The following is a 25,604-nucleotide window of genomic DNA, read 5'->3' on the forward strand; positions in this document are numbered from 1 at the left end:
CCTGTGGGGTGGACCCTATTCTTTTACAGAAAAGACATCTGAGCCTCAGAGGGGCAAATCACTTGCCCAAGGTTACACAGCAAACAAGAAAGAGGGGCAGGATTCTGAACTCAGAGCCCCTGCCTCCCAAGTCCCCCTCCAAGTCAGGCCTCTCCTCCACCTGGAAGGCCCACTTTTCTCTCCAGCTGCCCAAATCCTGCCTTTCGAGGCCCAGCCAAATGCCAGCTCTGCAGGGAAGGTGACCTGGTGCCCCACGGTCCATCCCAACTCTTCCTCTTCTGCCACACACAGCAGTGACTGTCCTTCTGGTCCACGCTCATCCCTGAGTTCAGATGCCACTGGCTGGGTTCCCCGGGATGCGCTCATCTCATCATGCCCCCAGGAGACATGTAGGAAGGTGGTATATTTCACTGCCCACTATGAGGCCTGGCGCAGAATGGAGGTTTTAGGTGCCCACAGCCTGTTCTTCCCCATCACAGCGCCCTCCACACAGCTTTCCTGTTACCACCGTTCCCCCAACACTGGGAACTCCCTGAGGGTGGGTGTTGAATTCATTTTGGGGTCCCCAGTGCTACAGCAGGGTGCACTGAAAGTCTGATGTTGCAAAACATAAACCAGCTTGCTGCCAGCTTGTTCCACTAAACAAAGGGATGAGGTCCTGACCACAGGCTGAGCGCTCCCTGGTGTGTTGAGCCCAGAAGTGGGCACTGGGGATGCTAGGAGGTTCTGGAGCAATGGAGAAGGTGAGTGAGCAGGTGCCGAGGAATGATGGAACTTGGGGTCACGGGGACCCAATGCTCCTCCTCTTCAGCACTCAGTGTGTTTCCTGGGCTGGGAGGAGGGTGGGCTCTCTGGTCAAGCAAGACCTGACCCTATCGCCCACCAGCTATTTGACCTTGGGCCTCAATTTTCTCATCTGTAAAATGGGGAGAGTTAACCTCCAGGGGTGTTATGAGAACCAAATGCAAAGCTCCTGATATGGCGCTTTCTCTCCCTTAACGTGGCATTGGAGGTTCTCCCTGACCCATCGTGTCCAGCCACATCTCCCTTCCCAGCCCAGGATCTGCTCTAGAGCAAGAAGGAGTCCCAGGCTTGGGATCAAATGTAGGTCGCCCGCCTGGGTAAGTTCCTGCCCTTTCCCAACCAGCCTCTCCAGCACTGAGGTGAGAAGCTGCACTCACCACCAGCTCCCTCAAAGCTGCAAGCACTTCTGCAACTCCCAGAACCACAGCCCCAAGATCTGAACATTCTGGGTCTTCACTGGAGACCTACAGCCCCTTCATTCTGTTACTAGGCAACCAGGGGCAGCTCCTTTGTGGGAAGAGATTCTCCAGACATGGGGCTGAGATAAGCCAAGGGGCCCAGTCCACACCACGTGGACTGCTTTTGGTGGTCCAAGGCTGCCATAGTGCCAAAAACAGGAGGGGGTGGGAGCCTGCTTCTGTCAGCCTGCCCTATCCCAGGCAGCTCAGCTCCCTTATCCTAGGAGGCTGAGTCAAGGCAAACATCAGGACCAGCTCTGGGTCTATCTCAAAGGTCGAGCTCGTGGTCTGGTGCCCAGGCAGACCCAGGCCAGGAGGGTGTGGCCACTAACAGGCAGTGGCGCTGAGCGATACAGCAGGGCGTCCACGCTGCTGCTGCTGAAGGCACTGTGTGGCAGGCGGTTGCTACCTCACTTGTCCTTCACGTCACTCCTGAGAAGTAGGTTACTATTATACCCAAGGTACAGCTGAGGAAACTTTTGAGAAGCTTCTGGTCAAATGGTGATGGTGGAGCCAGGACTCGAACTCAGGTTGGCTCTACTGCCAGAACCCACACTTTGTCCTGCCTGGCGGCTTCCAAAGCCCCTCCACAGCCAGCAGCTCTGTGACCTCGCAGCTCCTCGAGAATTGGAGGAGCTCAACGTGGAGATGAGAAAGCCCAGGCCCAGAGGAAACAAACGACCCACCCAAGGTCACACAACTGTCACCCAGCCCTGGCACTTCTGTCAACACACAAAACCAGCAACAGGAGTGAGGGGCTGAAGGGAGGAACCCAGGGGAAGCAGAGAGAGCAGAGGAGAGGGAGCCAGCCTGGGGCTGGGAGGTGGGGTCCCTGAGAAATGGCCTGTGCGCCACATGCCAGGCACTGGGCCCTGGTTAGATTTGCGGCCACCAGGTTCCCTCCAGCGCCAGGTGCCCAGATGATTCCAGGCCCACGTCAGGCCCAGCAGACCTGAGCCTCTCTCAGCACCCCTTCACCCTCTCAATACAGTCGGCCAAGCTGCCACGAGTAAATAAACTGAGGAAGTGTCCTGGTCTGGGTGATGGGTAACCAGAGTTCTAGCCTGGATTCTGACCCTGTCTGGGCCACAGTCCCCTCACCTGAGAAATAGGAAGGTTGGAGCAAGTAATCCTGACACACAGGGCTGCCTCGAGGATTAGGTGGGACCAGAGAAGGAAGGCTGAGCTGGGCCAAAGGGCCTCACGCCCGGGGGGGACGAGGGCAGGCCTCCCTCCTCTTCCACTCCATGCAAACGGTCCCCCCACCCCTGACGGTCCCTAGCTCTGGTGCTAGCCCTGGTCCTTACCTTGGACGGCTGAAGTCCAGCTTCTTCCCCTGAGGCTTGTCCATTCTGGAAAAGAGAAGGGAGATGAGGGAACACTGTCAAACTTACCAGAGTGGCACAAAGCAAAGATAGACCCCATGGGGCACCCCCACCCTCGGCTGCTCCCAGTAGCTAGGGGGCCATGGAGGTGAGGGTGGGAGTTCTGGCTGTGTCCTCTCTACCTCCACAGGCATCAAGGCTCCTGCAACAGCCCCTCACAACTCAGGCGGACCATTTCCCGGCATCTCTCCCTCGGGCTCTCTGCCTGGCAAATACCTCATCTTTGAAGGCTCAGCTCAAATGTCACCTTCTCCCAGTGAGAAGGAAAGGACTCCCAGCTCTGCCACAGACAAACTGTGCATGCCAGCTAACCAACTCAAGAGGCCTCAGTTTCCTGATCTGTAGCAGGAGGGTATTTACATCACCTCCCAGGGTTGATGCAAGGGCTGAAGGCAACAAAGTCTGGAAGAGTGCCCAGCCCAGTGATGGTGGCTACCCTGGCCCTGCCAGCTCTGGGACCCCTCCCTATCCTTGCAGAATCACTGCTGCTCCACTACGGTCCTGCGATCCTTCATTTTACCACTTATCACAACGCAGGGACTATTTACACACGGGCCTGCCCCTCCTAAAAAACGGGGAGCCCTGGGAGGGCAGAGATTAGGGCTTGGTGCTAACAGCTTTTCTCTTCCGAGCCCCTGCCACATGCCCGGCACTGGACTCAGTGCCTCACACCTGTGGCACCATTAAACCCTCATGACCTGGGAGGCAGGCCCTGGTCCCACTTGGCAAAGGAAGAAACTGAGGCGCAGAGGGGCCTAGTGATGGCGCATAAGGTTACACCGCTGGTAAGTGGGGATTCAAAATCCGGTCTCTGACACCAGGAGGTGCTCAAAAGAGGACTGAGGAAAAGCAGCCCACTGCCCAGCTAGGGGAACTACCTGCAGAGAGGCAGGCACTGGAGCCCGCCCCTGGGCAGTCCTCCAGCCCCCAGACCTCACCCTCAGGTGGGTGCTACTCACCCTGGGGTACACCGTCCCTTTCCTTTGTGATATTAGGTGAGTAACCTACCCCATCTGGGCCTTAGGAAGCTGAAAGAAGCTGTCCCCACCCCTCCTGCACAGCGAGAGTGTGCAGAGGCCAGGAAGACCCAGGACTTTGGAGCCAGGGGCCGGGTCCACAGGGCAGCTGTGGCTTTGCCCGGCCGCAGCAAGCATAGCTGTGCTCTGCCCATTACATAATCTCCCTGCCCCTGGAGCAGCCCTCCCCTTGTCGCTCCCCGGACATCCTGCCCCCTGAGCCCCTTTAATGCCCCTAATCCTCCCCAGGGGCCAGTGTTCTACAGGCCCCACCACGCACGCATACACATACCTGTCATCTCTCAGAAGCCTGGGGAGAAGGACCAGGTCGACCAGGGCTGGGGGGAGGGGGAGGCACGGTGCATTTGTAGATGGAGTTCCACTTCACCCAGCATTCTAGACTCTTGACATAATTCCCCCAGATGGTAACAATGGCCTATACACCAGCCTCCCCCATTCCAAATCCTCACCCTTCCTAAAACTCAACTGTAATCGTTACACTTGAGTGATCGACTCCCTTGGTCACTCACTCACTCCTTATTGAGAACCTCCTACGTACCAGGCCCCAAACCGTTCCATGGCTTCCCACTGCCTGCAGGATAAAGTCCCAGCTCCTTGGCATGGCGTTCAAAGCCGTCATCACCAACTGCCCAACACAGGTGATTAATGTGGGTTCTGGAACCTGACCATGTGGGTTCAAATTCTGGCTTCTACCACCTGCATGACCCTGAGGTTACTTCATTTCTCAAGGTCTCAGTTTCCTCATCTGTGAAATGGGGATAAAAGTAATGTACCTCATTGGGTGGCTGTAAGAAGCAAGCAAAATAGTGTCTGTAAAGTACATATGCCTGGCACGTAACTGGTCCACAAACAGTCCCCATTATTACTATCAGGCCCTATTACGGAGCTAAACTGAACAACCTGAGACCCTGAACAGACCAGCTTGTTTCACATCCCCATGCATCCGCACGGTGGCTCCTCCTACCAAGAAAACCTTTCCTGCCTGGTCACTTTGGCAAACCCCTGGTCTTCTTTCAGGACTCAGTTCTAATGTCATCTCCTCTGTCCACACAGTCTCAAGCCCTTTCCTCCCTCCTCTGGGCCTCAAAGCACCGAGCAAACTGCAGATTAACTCAGGAAGGAGCCATGACTTGTCCAGCATCATCTCCTTGGCACCCAGAGCAGGGTCCAGCATGTAGCCTGTCAAATGAAAGCTCAACCCAGCAAAGAGAGCAAGGAGGCCAGAGCAAGTTCTGTTTGTTTGTTTTTTTGCCATGCCATGCGGCATGCGGTATCTTAGTTCCCCGACCAGGGATCAAACCCATGCCCCCAGCAGTGGAAGTGCAGAGTCCTAACCACTGGACCGCCAGGGAATTCCCCAGAGAAAGTTCTATTACTCCCATTTTTCAGACAAGGTTCAGAGAGTTGAGGGACTTACCTGTGGTCCCTAAGACATCGGGCCATGACCCAGAGTCATGTGGCTGCAAGCCTGAATCCCTGATGAGGGTGGGGAGGAGGTGGTGGGTGTGCCCAGAGGTGTGTGCTTACAGAGCAGTATCTTGGAGGATTCAGGGGGCTCCACAGGCCCTATTTGGTTGCCTCCAGTCCAGGGGTCTCTAGCTTGGATGCCATCCTCATGGAGCCCCATGCCCGTAAGAGCTGTTGCACAAGGTCTCTAGAGGGGAGTGGGCAGCCCTGGAGAAAGAACTGTAAGTGCGAAGAGGACCACAGGTGAGCTTCCCCCGTTAGAGCCAGGGTCCTGGGAAGACAGGGCTCATTTGCCCCTCTGGTCTGACTGCTGCACAGATGGTGGAAAGAACACAGGTTTGCAGCCACAAAGACACAGCCACTAATGCTAGGTCTGCCAGCCTCTCATTCTGACCTTGTGTCTGTCACATTACTTCTCTGAGCCTCGATTTCTCATCTGTACTACGAGGGCAGGTCCATCTTGTTCACAGCTGTACCCTGCTGCTTGGGTTAGTACTTGTCACATGATAAGTGCTCAATAAATATTTGCTGAATGAACGAATGAATGAACGAAAGAGGACAATGATACTGACCTTGCAGAATACTGAATGGAAGACCTTGTCTAAAAAGTCTGGTATAGGAAAGGGCTTTTGGCCTCTTGGAGGATGGAGACCCACTCTCCTCCCTCTTCCTCAGAGAGCACTACTCATGGGGACAGCTGCGGAGGGCCTCCAGACCACTGTCCCCCCTCCCCAGAGGTCAGAGATGGGTTTCACCAAGCATCCTTCCTTCCCACCCAACCAGCTCTGTCTCGGGAAGAGGGGCCAGGGTAGCGTCTGGAGAGGCCGGGCAGCAGATGGACAAAGACAGCACGTGCCCCACAGGCAGGAAGCAGCCCCAGGAGTTGGGTTCAGAGCCCAGCACTGGCAGCCCTGCGCGCTGCTGGAAGCTGGGGGCCAGGTGCCAGGGCCGGCTGGTACCACCAGTCCTCAGCAAAGGCTGGACAGGAGAGTCTGCCAACATCCGGAGCCTCTCTTGGAGTACCTTCCACCTGGGCCAGTTTGATCCCAGCTCTTCCCTGTCCTTAAGCCTCCCCCAACTAGGCTGGAGACAACAAGAGATCTGGGTTCCAATTCTGACTCTGACATTAATTCACTGGCCAGTTCTCCTCTCTGAGTTCAGCTGTTCCATATGAAAATGGGGGTAATAATCCCTACCTTGAGAAGTTGTTTTGAGAGTTGTTTTATTTTAATAAGGTAACAGTGGTGAAGTGGGGTGGGTGGCACATAATGAAGCTCTGTACACAGAGAGGCTGGGCCTGGGGTCAAGGTTACTGCTTTCAGCAAGGCCAGGGAAGGCCCAGGCAGAATCGTCAACCACACTTCCAATGGGTTTACTCCACCTGGGCCACACCCCAGACAAGGCCCCGCCTCCCAGCAGCCCATTTTCGGCAGCGTCATGGGGAGAGCAGGGCAGTCCAGATCCCAGGCCTCTGCCAAATGCCCCCACCAGCCCCTCTGCCTGCCTCCTTCCTGGCCAGGAGCCAGCAGCAGCGCCTATACCTGCAGCTCAGGCTGCTGTATCACTTACATGTCACCTGGGCTAAGAACAGCGAGGCCCTGTTCTCCAGTGAAAACAGCCCAACCCGCGCCCTGGCTGCCCCATGGCTCCTGTTACCCAAACAATAACACCCAGTCGCCTGGCACCTCCATGGAGTGGGGAGGAGGAAAATGGGCCGTGGTACTCGGGACTCTGTACCCTCTCAGGCCCAGAAAGCAGAGGCCAGAACCCAGCCCTGGCCATTGGAGAAACAGAGGCCCAGAGAGGCTAAAGACTGATTGGGGGTCACACAGTGTTTCCAAGGTGAAGCTCCTAGAGAAATCACAGCCCCCTTAATCCTAGGAAATAAGCCAGTCTCTTCCTCTCAGAGTTCAGCTGCAGCAGTACTAAAACTGAGTTGAGTTTCCTGTTTAAACCTGGCCCCTGCCCCAGGATTCCCCAAAGAGAAACAGGAAGTAGTGCCCTGGACTGGGAATTGAGCTCCTGGGTGTCTTTCTTCCCTACTAGTATAACCCATGGTAAGTCCTCAGATTAAGTCTCTCCCTGGCCCCTCCCAGTCCACCTTCCTCTAGGGAGGCCTAGGTCTCAACGGTTTGCCAAGGCAAAGGAATCCACCTCTGAGCACCTCCCCAACCCCCTGTGCCCCAGTCCTTGGGGGGTGGGCTGTGGTGGATAGGGGCTGCAGAGGGCAGTGTTCCTCACCTCAGAGGGTGAGTCAGCGAGAGAACTTCTGAACTGAGCAGGGCCCGTAAAAACCCCATGGCAGGGATCCCAAAGCAATTTACTCCAAATTGCGCCTTCAGGTTGGCTACCTAATCCTGCCATGCGCCCACCCTCCAATAGCCAGTGTCAGCCATGACCATCCCTTTAAAGAGGCAGCACACCCTGGGTTCTGGGGACCAGGGATCCTCACTCTGATCTCAACCTGTGACCCTGAGAGGCAGGGCACTTGGTGGTTGCCCCAGTTAAGAGAGGGCAGAGGAGGGGATCTAAGCAGGGGCTCTGAGCCCAAGCCAGAAGAAAATCATCTTGGCTCCCAGGCTCATTGAGGTTTCCATACCCTCCCTGCATATCCCCACATCCCCTCTGGAAAGGCAGTATCACCTACCTCCTTCCCAGAATGAGGCTAAGGGAAAAGTTTTTTTTCTCCATCTGCTGGCAGATGGGCTTGACCTTGACCCTGGGGGTCAAAGGGCACAGGAAGAGCTGGCCTTCTGCAAGCTTAGGGCCTAGCACCATAGAATCCTCAGAGGGCAGGAGGTGCTTCTGGGAGAGGCTAGGCAGGCAGAGACCAAACTCCCCAGGGGCCCAGTCCTTCCTATGGGAGGGGGCAGGAACCAACGTTCTCCTCATCTCCAGGAATAATTTTCACAATGTCTAAGGGCTTTTCCCCATTCTCTTCCCCCCAGCCTGGAGCAGGTGACACAGGTGTCCTCTGACCCTAGGCTGGGGCAAAGAAAACCAAGAGTTTCAGCCCCAGACGGGCGGTGTCACCCCAAATTCCACAACTGCTAGGGTCAAGAGGGACAATCCTTCTAGGGTCAGCAGCCGAGTAGCGGGAGCTCTTGGGGTAGGGCGCTGGGAGACATCAAGGAGAAGTGAGGGGGGGTCCCATGATCCTTGTCTCTTGTAGAATCCGAGACATCTGACACCCCAGCCCTGGCCATCTGCCCTAACGAAGGAAACTCCGACAGCTCCCGGTACAGGTCCTAGGTGTGTGGGGTGAGGCGGGAGTCAGATCTCAGCGCACTACGGCATACCCTCTCCGGGCTAAGGGGTTTCTCGGCGCTGTGGCGGAACTGTCCCTCGCGCACACACACCCGGGGCAGAAGGGGGTGGAGCCGGAGAGGGGGCAAGAGATCGGAGGGCACTCGCGTCCGCGCGGGCGCCCGCCAGGCTACAGAGGCGCCGCGGGCCGCCCCGCCCCTGTGGGGACTCGGGCTCGCCGGCCGCCAGCGCCCGTCCCCCGCCCAGCTCACTCACCTCCGGGTCCAGCGGCACCAGCTCCATGAGCGGCCAGGGCTCCTTGAGCTGGGCGAGCGGCATCGCGCCGCCGCTGGGCGGCCCGCGCTCCACCGGCGGTCCGGGCCGCCTCGCCTCCCAGGTCCTGAGGTCCCAAGCTCCGCGCTCCCGCGTCCCCTCGTCCCCGCGCCCCCTAACCCCCTCGCGCCCGCCGAGACCCTCTCGCTCTCGCTGGGCCGTCCGCGCCGCCGCCGCCGCGGCACTCGCACTTCGGCTCCCTCCGTCACCCGGCGCCGCCGCGCCCATTGGCTACCTGCGCGAAGGGCGGGGCCAATGAAGCCCCGCCCCGGCCCCCGCGGCGCGGCATTCCCAGCACAGACCCCCAGCCCCCGCCGCGAAGAGAGTGCGGGCCCCGCCTTCACCGCGAGCCCTGGGCCCGCGCTCTGCTCAGCCCAGAAGAGGCCCTCCTGACTTCTCCCTCCCAAACCTGGTCCCCGGAGGGGACCATGCCAGGGCTACCCATCTCCCCCACTCACCTCGTTTGGAATAGCTCCCCAGATGTTCTTTCTCCCCCCCCAGCGGGGGCTGTTTCCCCCTGCCCCCCCACACACACTCTGAATGTCCTGGGCCTGACCCCGGCAAAGGCTAGAAAGGAGCCTGGGCCCTACTCCCCCCATTACAAGGCTCTAGGACCCCCTAACCCCGCCCCGGAAGGCGACACTGGAATCTCCTGCGCCCTGGCTCCAGGTAGGGTACAAGTCTTTCACCACCATCAGGACCCACAGTGCCTCCAAAGTGATGTCTTAATACGCATGTTTTGCTCTTTTCAAGCCGTCTCCCCGAATCTCTCCCAACTGCAGGCCCAGCTCTGGGCTCATTTGGGCTTGTGAGGAGAGCAGGGACCACGTTCCAGGATTGACCGACACTTGGGCTGTGCTTGGGGTGCAGGAGAGAGATTTCCCCCGGAGAGATTCAGCCTCCGTCTAAAGAGGTGTTAGGGGTTCAGGTGTGATGAGATTTATTCACACGTGGGGGAGTGGAGAGATGGGCTTGCGTGTTTCATGGGTGGGGAAGAATGTCCATTTGCAAAGCCGTTCTAAAGCAGGATTGTTTATCAGAAGCCTTCTTCCAGTCAGGCTTCACCAATATATGATCTCCTTGGATCCTTACCACCACCTAGTTTACACATCATAAAACAGCCTCAAAAAGATGAGGTGACTTACCCAAGGGTACACAGCAGATGGGGAACAGATTAGGACTTTAAAAAATCAAAGTCCATGAGGATTTCTCCTAAATCCAGATGCTCCTGTTATTCCATCACTTTCCAAGGGTAGCACCTCAGCTGTTAAAGTGAATTGAGTTTTGAGTGGAAAAGACTTTGGAACCGAACAAATCTGGATTTGAATCCTAGCTCTGCCACCTCCTTAACATTGGAAAACTCATTTCATGCCTCTAAACCTGTTTCCTTATCTGTGAAAGGGGAATCATTAATATAATTCCAATCTTTCAGGTAGATCCTGAGGACTAAATTTAATTCAATAAATATTTATGGCTATATATTACAAGCCAGGCCCTCTTCTTGAGCATGCATTATAAACCAGCACTGCTCCTCATTCCTGTGGATATAGCAATGAACAAAAGAAAGTCCCTGTTCTCATGGAGTTTACATTCGGTCTGGTGTGATTAGATAAATTATTAGAGCTAACATTAACATAGCACTTACTATGGACCAGGCACTATTCTAAGCACTTTACCTGTAAACTCATTTAATCCTCACAACAACCTTATGAGTTAGGTGCTGTTATTATCTCCAGTGTATAGATGAGGAAACCAAGGACAGAGAAGTTAAGCGTTTCATTTTCTGGGTCCCTCCAAGGTCACACAGCTGGAAAATGGCAGAGCTGAAAGACAACCCTGGTAGTCTAGGCCCAGTGTTCATTCCTTTTATTTTTTATTTTTGGCTGCGTTGGGTCTTCATTGCTGCACACGGGCTTTGCGCACGGGCTTTCTCTAGTTGTGGCGAGTGGGAGCTACTCTTCATTGCGATGCGCCGGCTTCTCATTGCGGTGGCTTCTCTTGTGGAGCACGGGCTCTAGGTGTGCAGGCTTCAGTACTTGCAGGGCTCAGTAGTTGCAGTGCACGGGCTTCAGTAGTTGTGGTGCACGGGCTCTAGAGCACAGGTTCAGTAGTTGTGGCGCATGGGCTTAGTTGCTCCACGGCACGTGGTTGCTCCATGGCATGTGAGATCTTCCCAGGCCAGGGATCGAACCTGTGTCCCCTGCACTGGCAGGTGGATTCTTAACCAGTGCACCACCAGGGAAGTCCCTAGAGTTCATTCTCTTGTTCACTCACTCTATTACCTCCTTAATGAGGGCTAAACTGGAGGCAACCTGGGCCAAAGTTGGCAGCTGTTATAGACATCAGTGTTAGTATCAGTTGCCTGGAGCCAGTTTCCGATGCCCCAACCCCTGCTGCTCAGGGCTAGTGTTGTAATGTTTAGACTCAAAATTGAAAAAATGCTTGTTGTTTATCTGAATTCAAATTTAACTGGGTGTCCTGTTGATTTGCTAAATCTAGTCATCCTACTCAGGGCTCAGAACAGATTGCACACAGGTGCCAAATATCTGGCTGCAAGCCGGTTTAAGTTAAACTTGGGAAGAGACATTGAGATCTAGAGAATGAGGGCAAAGGACTGCTGGGCGAGGAAAATGAGGTGGATGCGCGGGAGGGGCATGGGTGAGGGGAAAACTGGAATGATTCCACCTTCAATCTGCCCCCTTCCTGGGGCTCCTGGCCTCTTCCTTCCCCTTTTTACAGGAAAGGATTCCATATCAAGTGCATCATCTCAATTTAAGGACCCAGTAGTGACTGTGCTTTCCTATGAATGTTTCACTTCCTGTGTCCTCTCTCCCAAGAGTATTGGGTTATGAGTGGGTTATGCTGGAAAAGGGGTGTGCCCAGAGGACACCTGGGCCCTGCCTGGGAGCTTGGGCAGGTCAGCTTGCCCATGATTGTTGAAGGGATGTCACAGTCACTCAGCAGAGAGCTATGGAGACCAATCCATAGCCTACAATGTGCTGATCCTGCTGCAGCCTCAGCTCACAGTTTTCTCTGTTTCTCTCTAGGCTGCAGCCACACTGACTTTCCTTCAGTTATGCTGCCCCAGGGCCTTGCTCCTTGTTCTTGAAACTGTCTGTCTTCCTCAAGCCAGTTTATCTGCACAATCACTTCCTCCAGGACATCTTCCCTTACCTGCCTGTTATATACACTCGTGGCAATGGATACTTCTCCTTAGTGCTCCTCAAGGTGTACTTTTACATTTGTTTTTGCGATTACCTGATTAACATCTAGCTCTCCAATTAGACAGGAAGCTGTGAGAGGGCAGTAATCGGGTCTTCTAGGCTCTTGTCTTCCTGGCACCTGACACACTGCCTGGCACATAGATGCTCAAAGAGGCTAAGTGATATGTACAACATCATCTAGCTACAGTACAGTACATCTAGGACTCATGCTCTGAAATGCTACACTCTGAGTCGTGGATAAATGATAGCTATTATTATTATTCATAATGGGGTGAGAACAGGCTGTTCGGGGCAGTCACTTGCGGTGTTTGTTAAGTGAATGACTCACAAGTGTGAAAGGGCTCTGCTGGACACAGTGAGGTTCTTATTCTGTACCTTGTGGAAGAGGTTATTCTGGCATGAAGCAGGGGGCTGAGCTGACAGGCTGAGCGCTGGGTTTTAGGTCCTTCTACCGCAACCTGGGCATGTGCTTGCTATAATGTTCAAGAGCACAGGTTCTGGATGGGCCCTGCCCCACAGGAAGAGAGTCTGTCATTATTCTTTCTTGGCCATTCAGTAGAGGAGGGTCTTGGCACACGTGTCTCCTGGCAGCAGGTGGAACAGCATAAGGGGAACAATCATAATGGTAGTTCCCTTTAACAAGTGATTACAAAATGCCAGAACTTGGCTCAGCATTTAAATAGTAATCATCATCATCAACTATGACAGCTGATTGAGAGAGAACTATGTGACCTGCCTGGCACTGTGAGTGTTTTAGAGGCAAGAGCTCATCCAGTCACCCCAACAACACCATGAGACAGAAATTATTGTCCCCATTTTCCAGATGAGAAAACTGAGGCTCAGGAGTGATGCGATTGCCCATGGTCCAACAGCTAGTAAGTATTACAGTTAGGCTGGGAACCCAATTCTCTCAGACTCAAAATCCAGTGCTCTTATTCACTTCACTACACTGTCATCCCAGAAGGGGCTTCACGGGTACTCAGTATGCAGAGGTGGGTAGTGGTGAACAAGTAAGGGGGTGGATTCTCTTGTCTGCCCCATCCAGGTCTGAGGGATGGAGGTGCTTGAAACCCTCCTGTAGCTCCCCCATCACACTTCAAACAAAATCCAAGGACTTTGCTGGGCCTGCAAAGTCCCACAGGACCTGGCCCCCTACTCCCCCTGCCCCCCCCACCACTCACTCACTGCCCCCCTGCCACCAGTCTTGCTGCCTGCTCACTGACATGCCATATACACTCCCACCTCAGGCTTTGCTCCTGCTGTGCCCTCCACCTGGAACATTTCTTTCTTTAGCTCTCAGAGTTTGCTCCCTCACTTCATTCGCACCTCTGCTCAAATGTCATCTCTTCGGAGAGGACTGACCCTACCTAAGATAGCTCCCCATCGACGGTATCATCTTATGTTATCTTTTTTTCATGGCATGCCTCTCTACCAGGGATCATATTGTATATTTACCTGTTTGTTTATTGTTTGTTTCTCCAACTAGAACAAAGCTCCATGAGGTAGCACTTTATTTTGTTTACTGCTGTCTTGCTGGCTACAGCTGACATGTGGCAAGCCTTCAAAATATGCTTGTGTGGGGACTTCCCTGGTGGTCCAGTGGTAAAAAATCCACCTTCCAATGCAGGGAACACGGGTTCGATGCCTGATCGGGGAATTAAGATCCCACATGCCACAGGGCAACTAGGCCCACGTGCTGCAACCACTGAGCCCACGGCGCAACAACTGGAGAGCCCACATGCCACAACTGCGAAGCCTGCGTGCTCTGGAGCCTGCATGCCACAACTAGAGAGACCGCCCACTGCAACTACTGAGCCCGCGTGCTCTGGAGCCTGCTCGCTCACCAAAACTAGAGAGAATCCTGTGCGCCGGAATGAAAGATCCCACATGCTGCAACTAAGACCCGACTCAGCCAGAAACAAATAAATGATAAATAAATAAATACTAGAAAAGAAAAAGTTCCCTACTCAAAAAAAAAAAAAAAAAATGAGGCCAAGGGAATTCCTTAGTGGTCCAGTGGTTAGGACTCCGTGCTTCCACTGCGGGGGGTATGGGTTCGATCCCTGGTCAGGGACTAAGATCCTGTAAGCTGTGTGGCATGGTCCAAAAATAAAAATAAAAAAAGAATGAGGCCAAGAGCTAGGACAGCTACCTAAGGCTGTTGTTGGTCAAGCTGTACAGGTTTCTGGCCAGACCAACCAACTCCTTCAGTCAAGTTGTGCTGAAGAGGCTGTTCGTGAGTTGCACCAACTGGTGGCCTCTATCCCTTTCCCAGATGATCCGGAAGGTGAAGCTTCCTGGAGGGGAAGGCAAAACAGGTGTGGTTATAGGGACTAAAACTGATCATGTGCATGCCCAGTAGGTGCCCGAACTGCAGGTGTGTGCACTGCCCCCGGAGCCACATCCCCAAGGCCTGGGGCAAGATCCTCACCTTTGACCAACTGGCCCTGGACACTCCCAAGGGCTGTGGTGCTGGCCTACTCTCTGGTAAAGACCAAGAGGTGTACAGGCATCTCGGCAAGACCTCAGGAACACCAAACCCTACGTTCCAAGGGCTGGAAGTTCAAGCGCACCAGAGGCTGACAGGCCCGTCAGCCTTGTTTAATAACAGGCCTTGTTATTAAAAAGATTTTGGGTGCTGAAAAAAAAAAAGAAGAATGAGGACAAAGATAGGGTAGTCAGAGAAGAAGAGGAAAAATGGGAGCATCCAGATGGGACAGTCCCAGGGCTACTGGAGAACTAGCTAGTGGGCTCCTCCACTGACCTGGAGACCGGGACCGGGTGGGGGCAACAGAGGCTTGTTGCTGCTGGTTACAGAGAATGGGAGCTGGAAGTAGAGGTGGATATAGTAGCAGCAAGAGATGGGAATGGAATTGGAGGTAGAGGGGCAGAAGAAGAAGCAGCTGGTCATCAACAGATCCTTATGGACAGCTATGTGCCAGGCACTGTTCTGGGCACTGTGGACACAGCAAAGGAATACACAGAGAGGGTCTCTGCCCTCTAGAATAAGGGTGGGTAAACTATGAACGGCCTGTGGGCCAAATCTGGCCTCTTTTTATGTGCCTATGAGCTAAGAGTGGCTTTTACATCTTTAAATAATTGAAGAATATTTCATAATGTGCAAAAATTATATGAAATTCAGATTTCAGTATCCATAAATAAAGTTTTATTGGAGCACAGCCACGCTCCGTTTACGTATGGTCTAGGGCTGCTTTCACACTACAACAGCAGAGTCGAGTAGTTGCAACAGAGACCATATGGCTGAGAAAGCCTAAAATGTTTACTAGCTGGCTCTTCAGAAAAAAAATTTGTTAACCCCTGCTCTAGGAACTTACATTCTCTTTGGTTAAACAAGCAGGTAAACTAATTTCAGAGTGCTTCTGAGGACAAGAGCCAGCTGGCCTCAGTAGTTTCTCACACCCTGCTTCTGCCTCAGCCACCTTCCCCTGGAAGGGAAGTGCTCCATCCAGCTGGGTTGTAATACAGCAGCAGAGGAACTGGGGTCATTGTGATCAGCCCCCTGCTTCTGGGCCAAGAGGATCAAGACTTTTCCTGGAAGAAAAAAGTCACTGTCAGTGATTTGCAAAGTCCAGCACCCGCTGGTTCCCCTTCCCCTAACTCAGATCCTCAATCTAGGAACAACTTATTTATGACTTCAGAGGAACATCATCACCTTTGTCATCAAGGCCTGCCACCTGTGTTCCTGCACTTGTATGCAGTGCCTCCTTCTTTACAAAAAGTCTTCTCCCACACTACCTCATGGAGCCCTTATGGGGTAAGGCATGGCTTGGGGTTATTGTTCCCATTTCACAGATGAGGAAACTGAGACTTGGAGAAATAACCTGACTTACCCAGGGTCACATGGCTTGAAATAGCTTGCAAAGCCACAATTAGTAAGTAGTGCAATGTCATCTTTGGAAGGGCCTTTGGGACTGTCTCATCCAGAGATAGGAAACTGATGGCCTGGGGCAGAGGTGAATCGGTTAAGGGTGGTGGCCAGTCCTCCATGTGCAAGAAATAAGGCATGCATTGTCTGTAGAGAAGTTTAAAACATTAATGAAACTGGGTGGGTCTGCTTTTTTTATCACTGTGCCCTGGCAATTCTAAACAATGTCGTTGGTGATAAAATCCTCCCTCCTGAAGAGATCTTTCTTGGTCTAAGTTCTAAATAATTGCCGCGATTACTATGATATATATATATTACTTCAAATTAGTACATTTTATCACCTAACCTTTAATAAATAACATATTCTACATGGAAGCTAATTTGAAGAACTCCCAGTTACACAACTGGCGCCAACATATACCTTCAGTTTGAGAGCTCATAGCAGGTCAGCATCATTGGAGCTCACATCAGGAGCGTTCATGTCCCCATGTCCCTGCATTTAAACAGCAGATTTGAAATCAACGGTGATAGCACAGTGATTGTAAAACGGTTACTGTAGTTCTGTCATTCTCTATGCAAGTCATTCTCTGAACCTGCCAAGTTGCCTCTTTTAGAGGCATTCCTTCATGTGTGTGTGTATGTACCTTTTTGTTTAAAAAATACATTAATATAACCATAAACTATTAGTCCTTTACTTTTTTCCCATTTGTACTATAATTTTTATTTTATTTTAAAAATTTTATTGGTCTGAGTATATACATGAAGTTCAATAAAAGCAAGTTTTTACTGTCTCTGTTGCTTTTCTGCCATTATTATTATTTGTTTTATTTCATGATTATTATTGAAGATAATTCTTGTCATGTTGGGATTAAAAAATGATCTTTTCTACACACACTACTATATATAAGATAGGTAACTAACAAGAACCTACTGTATAGCAGTAGGGAACTCTACTCAATATTCTGTGATAACCTATATGAGAAAAGAATCTAAAAAAGAATTAATATATGTATAACTGAACGACTTTGCTGTACACCTGAAACTAACACAATATTTTAAATCAACTATACTCCAATAAAAATAAAAATTTAAAAACATTTTTTTTACATTACCAGAAAATCTAAGAAGAAATTCAAGAAAAATAAAATTTGATAACTTGGAAAAAAAAACACATTTTGGGTGTCAAACATACTAGGTTCACCATTGGCTTACAGACAGAATAGGGGGGCTTCCCTGGTGGCGCATTGGTTGAGAGTCCTCCTGCCGATGCAGGGGACACGGGTTTGTGCCCCGGTCCGGGAAGATCCCACATGCCGCGGAGCGGCTGGGCCCGTGAGCCATGGCCGCTGAGCCTGTGCGTCCGGAGCCTGTGCTCCGCAACGGGAGAGGCCATAACAGTGAGAGGCCCGCGTACCGCAAAAAAAAAAAAAAGACAGAATAGGACCCACAATGACATCATTATCTTCTCAATCATAATCATCATTATTTTTTTATTGAGCACCTACTTGGTGCCAGGCACTGTTCTAAGGTTGGACATGTATCATCCCAACTTTTTCCCCATTCAACAAATATTTATTAAGATCCTACCATGTGTGAGGCACCATTGTAGGTGCTGGTGATATGGCAGTGAACAAAGTCAAATGCTTTCTCTCTCTTATCTGTGAACCACTGGGCCTGGAGGTAGGATGGGTGTTCTCCTTGTGTACCATCCTATTTTAAGAATAAAGCCAGGACCCCACAGACCCAGGATTAGGGTGAGGTGAGTTAAGACCAAGTCACACAAGTGCAAGGTCATATCCTGTCTTCACTTAAAATGTTGCTATTTTGGTCATCATGGATTTGTTTTTTTTGCATTACTTTTAACTTTTGAAAATATATCTTGATTGTTGAGTTTTTTTGGCACCCCCTTAAATTCTGCACCCAAGATGATTCCTCATTAACCTCATTCTGTTAACCTCACCCTAGTCCTGTCCTTGCTTATGTGATTCTCACAACAGTCACGTGAAGTAGGTGCAATAATTACCCCCATTTTACAGATAAGAAAAGTGAGGCACAGAGAAGCTAAATGACTTGCTCAAGGACATACAGTTAATTAAGTGGTAAAGCTGGTGCATGAACTTCTCTTACCTTAGAATCCATGCTCTTAACCCTACTTTACATTTTGTTTAGTCCATACAGGCTGCTAAATATCTCAAGTAACTTGCCATCACTTTAATTTAAAATTAAAAATACAGCACAGTGCATTCCGCGGCCCCTCAGGACCGGGGTCGGGTTGGAAGACCCCTTGGTCCTGGGACACAGGGCGCGGCCAGAAAGGCAGCAGCCCCCTCACCTGTCACACAGCACACGTTGGTGGGGAACCTGGTGCTAAACCATTCATAGATGACCTGCTTCTGGGTCAGGGTTTCCTACATAACAGAGCAGCTCCCTCGCTGGGATCTATTGAAAGTCAGCCCTGGACAGACGTTTTGTAAAAAGAAGGTATTAAAAAAAAAAAAAAGGAAGAAGAAAATTTAAAATACAGCTTTCCAGCCTCTTTAAAAGTCAGGCAAGGGACTTCCCTGGTGGCGCAGTGGTTAAGAATCTGTCTGCCAATGCAGGGGACACAGGTTTGATCTCTGGTCCGGGAAGATCCCACATGCCGCGGAGCAACCAAGCTCGCATGCCGCAACTACTGAAGCCTGCACGCCTAGAGCCCGTGTTCCGCAACAAGAGAAGTCACCACAATGAGAAGCCCACGCACCGCAATGAAGAGTAGCCCCCGCTCACTGCAACTAGAGAAAGCCCGCGTGCAGCAAGGAAGACCCAACGCAGCCAAAAATAAATAAATAACTTTATTTTTTTTTAAAAAAAAGGCCACCTGCGCTCACATTCCAGTTTTGTGGCCATCAGCAGAATGGAGTGGCAGCCTCTCAGATAAAGCAAGCTCATCAGGTCACCACAGTCTCCACCACCCACTACTATCTCACTGCCTCCCCCACTTCATTCACTTGCTACCTGTGTGCTCCTGGGAGCATTTAGATTTGGACCCCTAATCTGGTCATCTCACAGATGGAAGAATCCAAGCCCCAGAGAGGAAGAGGTTTACCCAATTCACACAGCACTTGGAGCCTGGGCTCCAAGCCAGCCCTTACACAGCCCTTCAGTGATAAGAGACACTTGTAACTTTACACTTGATGGGAGCTCAGAAAGGGAGTTCCCAGACAGATCAAGCTAACCCCTATTTGCTGAGCACTGCCCAATTTTTGCCTCCAAGGTGGGCATCTCCACATCAACATCTCAGGTGGCCCTCCCAACGACTCTGGCAGGTCAGCCTTGACAACCTCTATCTTACACGTGAGAAACTGTATCTTGGGAGGTTAAGTGACTCTCCCAAGATCTCACTGCAAGCTTGTGGTAGGTCTAACTTCAGTTCACTAGCTCTTGACATAAGACCTCCTGCTCTCTCCCCAAAACACCCTCTCTGACTCTCACTAGGATTTTCTTGGACTGAGGCTGGAGTCTCTGCTGGCTAAATTTACTCTCTTCCAGAAGGATTCTAACACAGGGCAGCCCGAGAGCCAAGCTGGAGTTGTCAGAAATACCGACTATAGGTCAAGCATATGCTAGATGCTTTTCACAAAGCTTCTATATTCTTTGTGTTTATCTGCAACTGAATTTTCCACAGTGACTGTATTTTACTTCCTGTACAAGGAATTGCTTGATCTAGGCCTGGAAATGATTCTACTGAAAGTTTGGGGAAGTTGAGGATATTGGTCCCCAACTTGCAGTTAAGGAAACTGAGGCTCAGATGGATGGCCCAAGGTTACACAGGTAAGAAGTGATGGAATCAGGATTCTGTCTGAGTCCAAGGCCTGTGCTCTTTCCATTCCACTACTCTGCTTGCCCTTTTTTTTTTTAACACCTTGTTCCACAAAGGAGTTCAGGCAACTTATAAAAATACATTAAAGGAATCAAGCATTTATCCTGTCTTTCTTTGTACGAACTATTTCAGGAAAATCAAATAATGAATGAGGAAAAGTTATTCTTTTATTTTTTCATTTAAGTTTTTTTTTTTTTTGCGGTACGCGGACCTCTCACTGTTGTGGCCTCTCCCACCGTGGAGCACAGGCTCCAGATTCGCAGGCCCAGCGGCCATGGCTCACGGGCCCAGCCGCTCCGCGGCACGTGGGATCTTCCCAGACCAGGGCATGAACCCGTGTCCCCTGCATCGGCAGGCGGACTCTCAACCACTGCGCCACCAGGGAAGCACTCATTTAAGTTTTATTTTTAAATTATTTTTGTAATTTAATTTTATTTTTAAAAATAATTTTTATTGAAAAGTTGTTCTTTATGGAAGAATTCCAGCTAATGAATGCAAAAAGAATGACAGAGGGACTTCCCTGGTGGTCCAATGGTTATGACTCCGTGCTTCCACTGCAGGGGGCTCGGGTTCTATCCCTGGTCAGGGAACAAAGATTCCACATGCTGCTGGGCATGGCCAAAAAAAAAAAAAAAAAGAATGACAGAATTAGAAAGTCATGGGGGATTCCCTGGCAGTCCAGGACTTGGCGCTTTCACTGCCAGGGCCCGGTTCCCATTTTGCAACACCTAATGAAATAACGGATCATCAGCAGATGCTAAAACCAACAGATAAAAGGTTGATGGGGAATTCTATAATGAAAAGAGCAGGCCAAGAGCCCTGAAACCATGGATCAATCAATAAAAATATTTAAACTAAATATGTGCCGCTAGATGAGACATATTAATAAGTAGACAGCACCATCGCCAATAAGGTATTCTTGCTAAAGACATTAAACTCGAATCTAATCAAGCTCTAGATCTAACTTTCAGTTTAATGGAAATACAAGAGACAGAAGAACAAGTTAAACTACACCATCAGGAAGCAATCAGCCAAATCTTCTGGGATGTGGGAACCTTTACAGGGCAAATGCTCTGGTTTCCTTTACAAATAAATAGCATGAAAAAAGAAGAAAAGAAAAGTGAAACTGTTATAGATGAAAAGTTACTTATGACGCATATCAACCAAATGAAATGTGTGAGCCTTATTTGAGTTCTTACTGGAACAAACCAACTATTAAAGAAATTTGAACATGAACTAGGTATTAAATGATTTTAGGGAATTTGTATTAATTTTGTTAGGTATGATAGTGGCATTGTAGTTATATTTGAAAAAGCCCTATCTTTTAAAGATATATGCTGAAATAATTCCAGTGAAATGATATGATATCTGGGATTTGCTTTATAATACTTCAGTGGGAGGGAAAAGTGGGGAGGTAAATGAAACAAGATTGGCAAAATGTTGGTAATTACTGAGGATGGGTTACAGGTGCATAACAGTTTATTACATTCTCTCTACTTTCATGTGTTTGAAATATTCCATAATAAAACATTTTTTAAGGCTTAAAGTAAATAATTAAGAAAATTGGGACAAAGAGAAAATACAGATCCAGAAATAGAATAGTTCTGAGCTTCTTAGCAGCCAAAACAAAGAGGGAAACGAGTCACGATGGCCAACTATTGAGAAAGACAGTCTCATGCCTGCAGTTTTTTGACCCTTACTCAATTATGTAAGAATGGGCCCTGAGCCTGGAACACTTCCTAACCAAGAGATAAAGAGCCCACACAGCCTGTGCTGGATTTATCACCTTGTGTGGGAGTATCTTTCCTTGTTTCAGGTGTCATGAGTACTCTTTTGTCTCTGCTTAAAGCATGTCGGTCATATGGCATCTAGCCAACTCCATGGTTATTATCTGTCCTCCTCTTGGAGGGGATAGGGTCCTTCCACTATGGCACAAGAAGGGTGAGCATAGGTGAAGTGCCCTGTGTTGATCACTGGGAGAGATCCCCCGGCAATGAGGGACCAACACCCACTACTGAAGCTGATCCTGCTGTCTCTTCCCTATGTGAGTAAAGCGTTGTTCCATCCGGTGCTTGACTGCATTGTGTCTTCCTTGACTACTCAGATACCAAGAGGAAATGGGTAGAAGTGTTTAGAGTCTTCCCCGGGGAATGATAACTGGTGCAAGGGTACTCCACTTGACACAAAGAGATTTCTAAAACCAACAAACCAGCACAGTTTCTTGTAATCAAAGAGATTCCGGTGCTGGCAAAATTCCTACTCAATATGGTCTATCAGTAGGGGGCCAGTCATCTGCCCTGATTTGGGGTATAATGAAGGACTTGCAAAGAGCTAGGGCCAACAGAAGGAGGGGAAAGAGGTGGAGAGAGGTGGACCTTGGAGGATGAGGGAAATGGAGAAGGACATGGGAAAGGCAGGGCATTCTAGGGGGAGGGTACTGAGTGAGCAAAGGCAGAGAGGCTATTTCATTTTCATAAAAGAAGAAATACAAAAAATGCATGTGAACCTGAAGAAAGCTGGTCTTTTATTTGCTCCCTCTTTGCCAAAAGAAATCGATCCAACTCCAAAAAGCACTGACAGGAAACAAACGTCTTTACCAAAGGTCTCTGGAGGACACTGCAAAGGGATTACACGGCACAGCTCACGGCAAGACATCCTTTCAGAATCCTCCTAAATCTGTCTTCCTCAAAGTTCCACACCATTACAACAGCTCCCCAAACCTCTTCCTTCTTTCTCTTTTTCCAAATTCCTGACCACCCAAACTCTGCCAGCTCCCTCACTCCCCTCCCTTCTCTCAGAAGCAGCTTTTCCTGATTGGGACTGGGTGGAAATTCCTCCAGGTCTCTCCACTCTTTTGCTTATAGGTCTATTTCTCTCCCTCTGCCCTCCTTACAAAGGCTCCTAAGCCTGGGAAGGAGGAAAAGCAGTGCATATTTACATGTGAGTATTTTTGTCCTGTGGCCTGGAAATAAAAAAAAAAAGATTGGAAGGAAAGACACCCGCATGTTAACAGGAAGATGCCAGCAAAGCTTTGGAATCAGATAAAGTTGGGTCCAGGTCCTGGCTCTGCCACTTTCTAGCTGTGTGACCTTGGGCAAGCCTCACTGGAGACATTTCTCCAAACCTCAGACTGCTGTTCCGTGAATGACTTAGCATGGTATCTGGCATATAGCAAGCGTTCCATAAAGTGTAGCTTACAAAATAAAGGAGTTAGTTACCTGTAGATAGGAGGAATATGGTGAACTTTATTTTGTCTTTATCCATATTTTTTGCCTTTATCAGTATTTAAAAATTTTACAGTAAGTACATGCTTGTAAAAATAAAACAACACAAAGATCATTATAAACACAGGCGTAGGATTAAATGTTTATCAGTAGAAGATCAAATGAATTATGGGGTACCCATATTCTGGAATATTATGAACTCCTTAAAAATGGGGTATCTCTATAAATAATGACACGAAAAAATGTCCACAGTATACAGCAAGTTGCAAAACAATATGTGGTGTGACCCCCTTTATATATACATATATATAGTATGCTACAAATAAGAAAAACCGCAGCTATCTCACCAGTGAAGATGAGTGTTTTTCATTTTTCAAATCCATATTTTTGTAAGGTTTTAATTTAAAAAAAAGACTCATGAATTACTTTTACATAAAAGAAAAACACTGAAGGGGGGGGAAACAGGCAGGTAGGGTTTCCCGTGTGTTTCCCAGGCCCACGGCGGAACAGAGCACCAGACAAACGAAGGACCCCAAGATTCTGCGCACCTAAGTCCTATCGCTGAGCCGGTTGAGCTCCTGCCAGCCACTAGGCTGGGCAGGAAGGGTAAACAGGGCACCCCATCTTCAGCCCTCGAAGGCTCCCCCCTGCCCCCACGTCCTGTTTTGCAGACTGCAATAGAAGGGAGCCAGTAGAAATTGCTCCCTTTCTCCCCATGGGGACCCTTCTAATACCTCTGCTAAGGAGAGTAAGGTTTGCTGGAGCAGAGAAGAGGGCAGGGGCAAGAGAAGGTCCTGGGGCCTAAAGATCTTTCTAGATGTATGTGGCCTGTGGCCCCCAAGACTTCCCCGCTCCCCCAATCTTGTTGAAACTGAAGATGGGGGGGCTCTGGAGGGACCAAAGGGCCTTGCCAGGCTCTCAGGGTGGGACCCGCCCCGCAGCGTGTGGAGGGAGGAAGCTGCTGAGCCCCCAAACTCTTGGGGGACAAGCCTGAGCAGTTCCCGGAATGTGGGGAAAATGGGTGCCCTATCAGCGCTCTCTATAAAAACCATCGCCTACAGAAGATCAAGCCCCAAGATTGAGTCCCAGGATTTCCTGACTAGTTCCAAGAACCCAACCTAGAAAGTGGGCGGGGTTCCTGCCTCCTCTTCCCCTCCCCACTCAGGCTCTTCTCGCTTTTGGGTCCCCAGTCCAGGCCCAACCCCACGGCCAGCCCATTCAGCTCCCAAGTCTAGTCGGCCCTGCGCTCCCTCAAACCACCCCCAGTGTCCGCCCCGCCCCCAGCTCTGCGTCTCCCCCCGCCCCATTTCCGCTTAGTTTGCACTCCCGGCACCCCGCGCGCGCCTGGGGTACCTCCTCGGCCCGCGGCAACTCAAGCGCCGAGGCCCCGCCCTTCTGATGCCCCGCCCCAAAGCCCCGCCCTGGCACGTGCCCGCGCTTAGCTTGTTTACCTCTCAGTGCCTGTAAGGGGACCCCTCTACAGGTCAAACCCTGACTATATTATCAGCCCTTGGGACCTGCATTCGAAGTGTTGGGAAGGGGGTTCGCGGCGTTCAGAGAAGTTTGGAGAAGATGCAGGCCCGGAAGCGGAAGCAGAGAATGGAGAGGGCCGGAGGTCGGGGCAGTGAGGACCACAAAGCTCGAGCGCACGCCCACCTCCTTCCCTCCGGGCCGGCGCACTTGGGAGTGGGACGAGACGCTCGGTCTGGGTCCGGCGGGCTCGAGCCTGAATCTGAGCAAGGGCTGGCCCGGTGCCCGCCAGGTGTGCTGCGCGGGACTGGCGGCAGGGCGGGGTGGCCCTGGGAACGATTGTCGGGGGTGGAGGGCGAGTCAAGTGAGCTGGGAGTGCCCGGCCTAGTATCGGGAATCGAGGGTCCAGTTGGAGGTATTGAGGTGAGGTGAGATTAGGCCCAACGGCTCTCTCGCCTGGATACCGTGACCTGTCCTGGCAAGGGTGGGGAGCAGGAGGCCCAACCTTTGGGGCTGTGCCTCATTAGCGCTTCCCAGGTGGGGCGCGGAGCTCGACTCTACGCCGCCACCGTGTGGCCGCAGGGAGCAGCGCCTGCCTGGACCCGGAGACGACTCAGCGCTGGGGCGGGGGACCAGGCCCTGGAGACTTTGGGAGAGCCGCCCTTGGGGAGACTGACTTTCGATACCCTGCTCCTCCCGAGCTGGGTTCCAGGAATGGGGCTGAAGTTGCCATGGCGGCGGCGGAGCAGTCGCCGGGCCTTCCTCCATCCGCTCTGAATCCTCCTCAGGACAGCGTGGGATTGTGGTGTGGACACCCATTATCCGCCAGCATCTTGTTGCTCACTGAATAAGGAGGTGTGGAGATGTGGATGAGAATAATCCCTCCCAAAGGCAGCAAGGCCTCCAACAACCAACCAGCTTTTCCTAAGCATCTACTATGCGAAAGGCGTACAAAGATGAATAATTAAAATAAGTAGGGAAAGCCCTCTCATATTTGTGACTCCCCACTCTCATGAAAATAACAGGTAACTTTTAGGAAGGCTTACTGTATGCCAGACATATACTGAGTACTTTTATATGCGTGATAACATTAAATTCTCACCACAGTCCTCTAAGGGTAGGCACTATTATTCCTATCCAACAGATGAGGAAGTTTAGGTTCAGAGAAGTTAAGTAACTTGCCTAAAGTCACACAGCTAGATCGAATT

The 25,604-nt window shown here is 50.8% G+C and overlaps 1 protein-coding gene and 1 pseudogene across 2 annotated transcripts in view; one reads left to right on the forward strand and one right to left on the reverse strand.

Moving 5' to 3' along the window:
* RPS6KA1 (ribosomal protein S6 kinase A1) overlaps positions 1-8,823 on the reverse strand; it is a 36,093-nt gene extending 27,270 nt beyond the window's left edge. Inside the window, exons 1-3 of one of the 2 annotated variants that reach the window (XM_060140958.1) lie at positions 8,674-8,802; positions 3,956-4,001; positions 2,570-2,614 (exon numbers count right to left, since the gene is read on the reverse strand). Coding sequence is in view for 1 of the 2 variants with exons in the window: in XM_060140955.1 (XP_059996938.1) it covers positions 2,570-2,614; positions 8,674-8,736 (108 nt within the window). In the remaining variant the exon portion in view is untranslated. Of the gene's footprint in view, positions 1-2,569; positions 2,615-3,955; positions 4,002-8,673 lie in introns of both variants that reach the window. The other variant, XM_060140955.1, reaches the window with a different exon arrangement.
* A 3,991-nt stretch (positions 8,824-12,814) lies between these two features.
* On the forward strand, positions 12,815-25,247 carry LOC132515587 (large ribosomal subunit protein eL18-like; annotated as a pseudogene).
* The last annotated feature ends 357 nt before the right edge of the window (positions 25,248-25,604 follow it).

Source organism: Lagenorhynchus albirostris, chromosome 2 (assembly GCF_949774975.1).
Source record: "Lagenorhynchus albirostris chromosome 2, mLagAlb1.1, whole genome shotgun sequence".
NCBI classification, from domain to species: Eukaryota; Metazoa; Chordata; class Mammalia; order Artiodactyla; family Delphinidae; genus Lagenorhynchus; species Lagenorhynchus albirostris.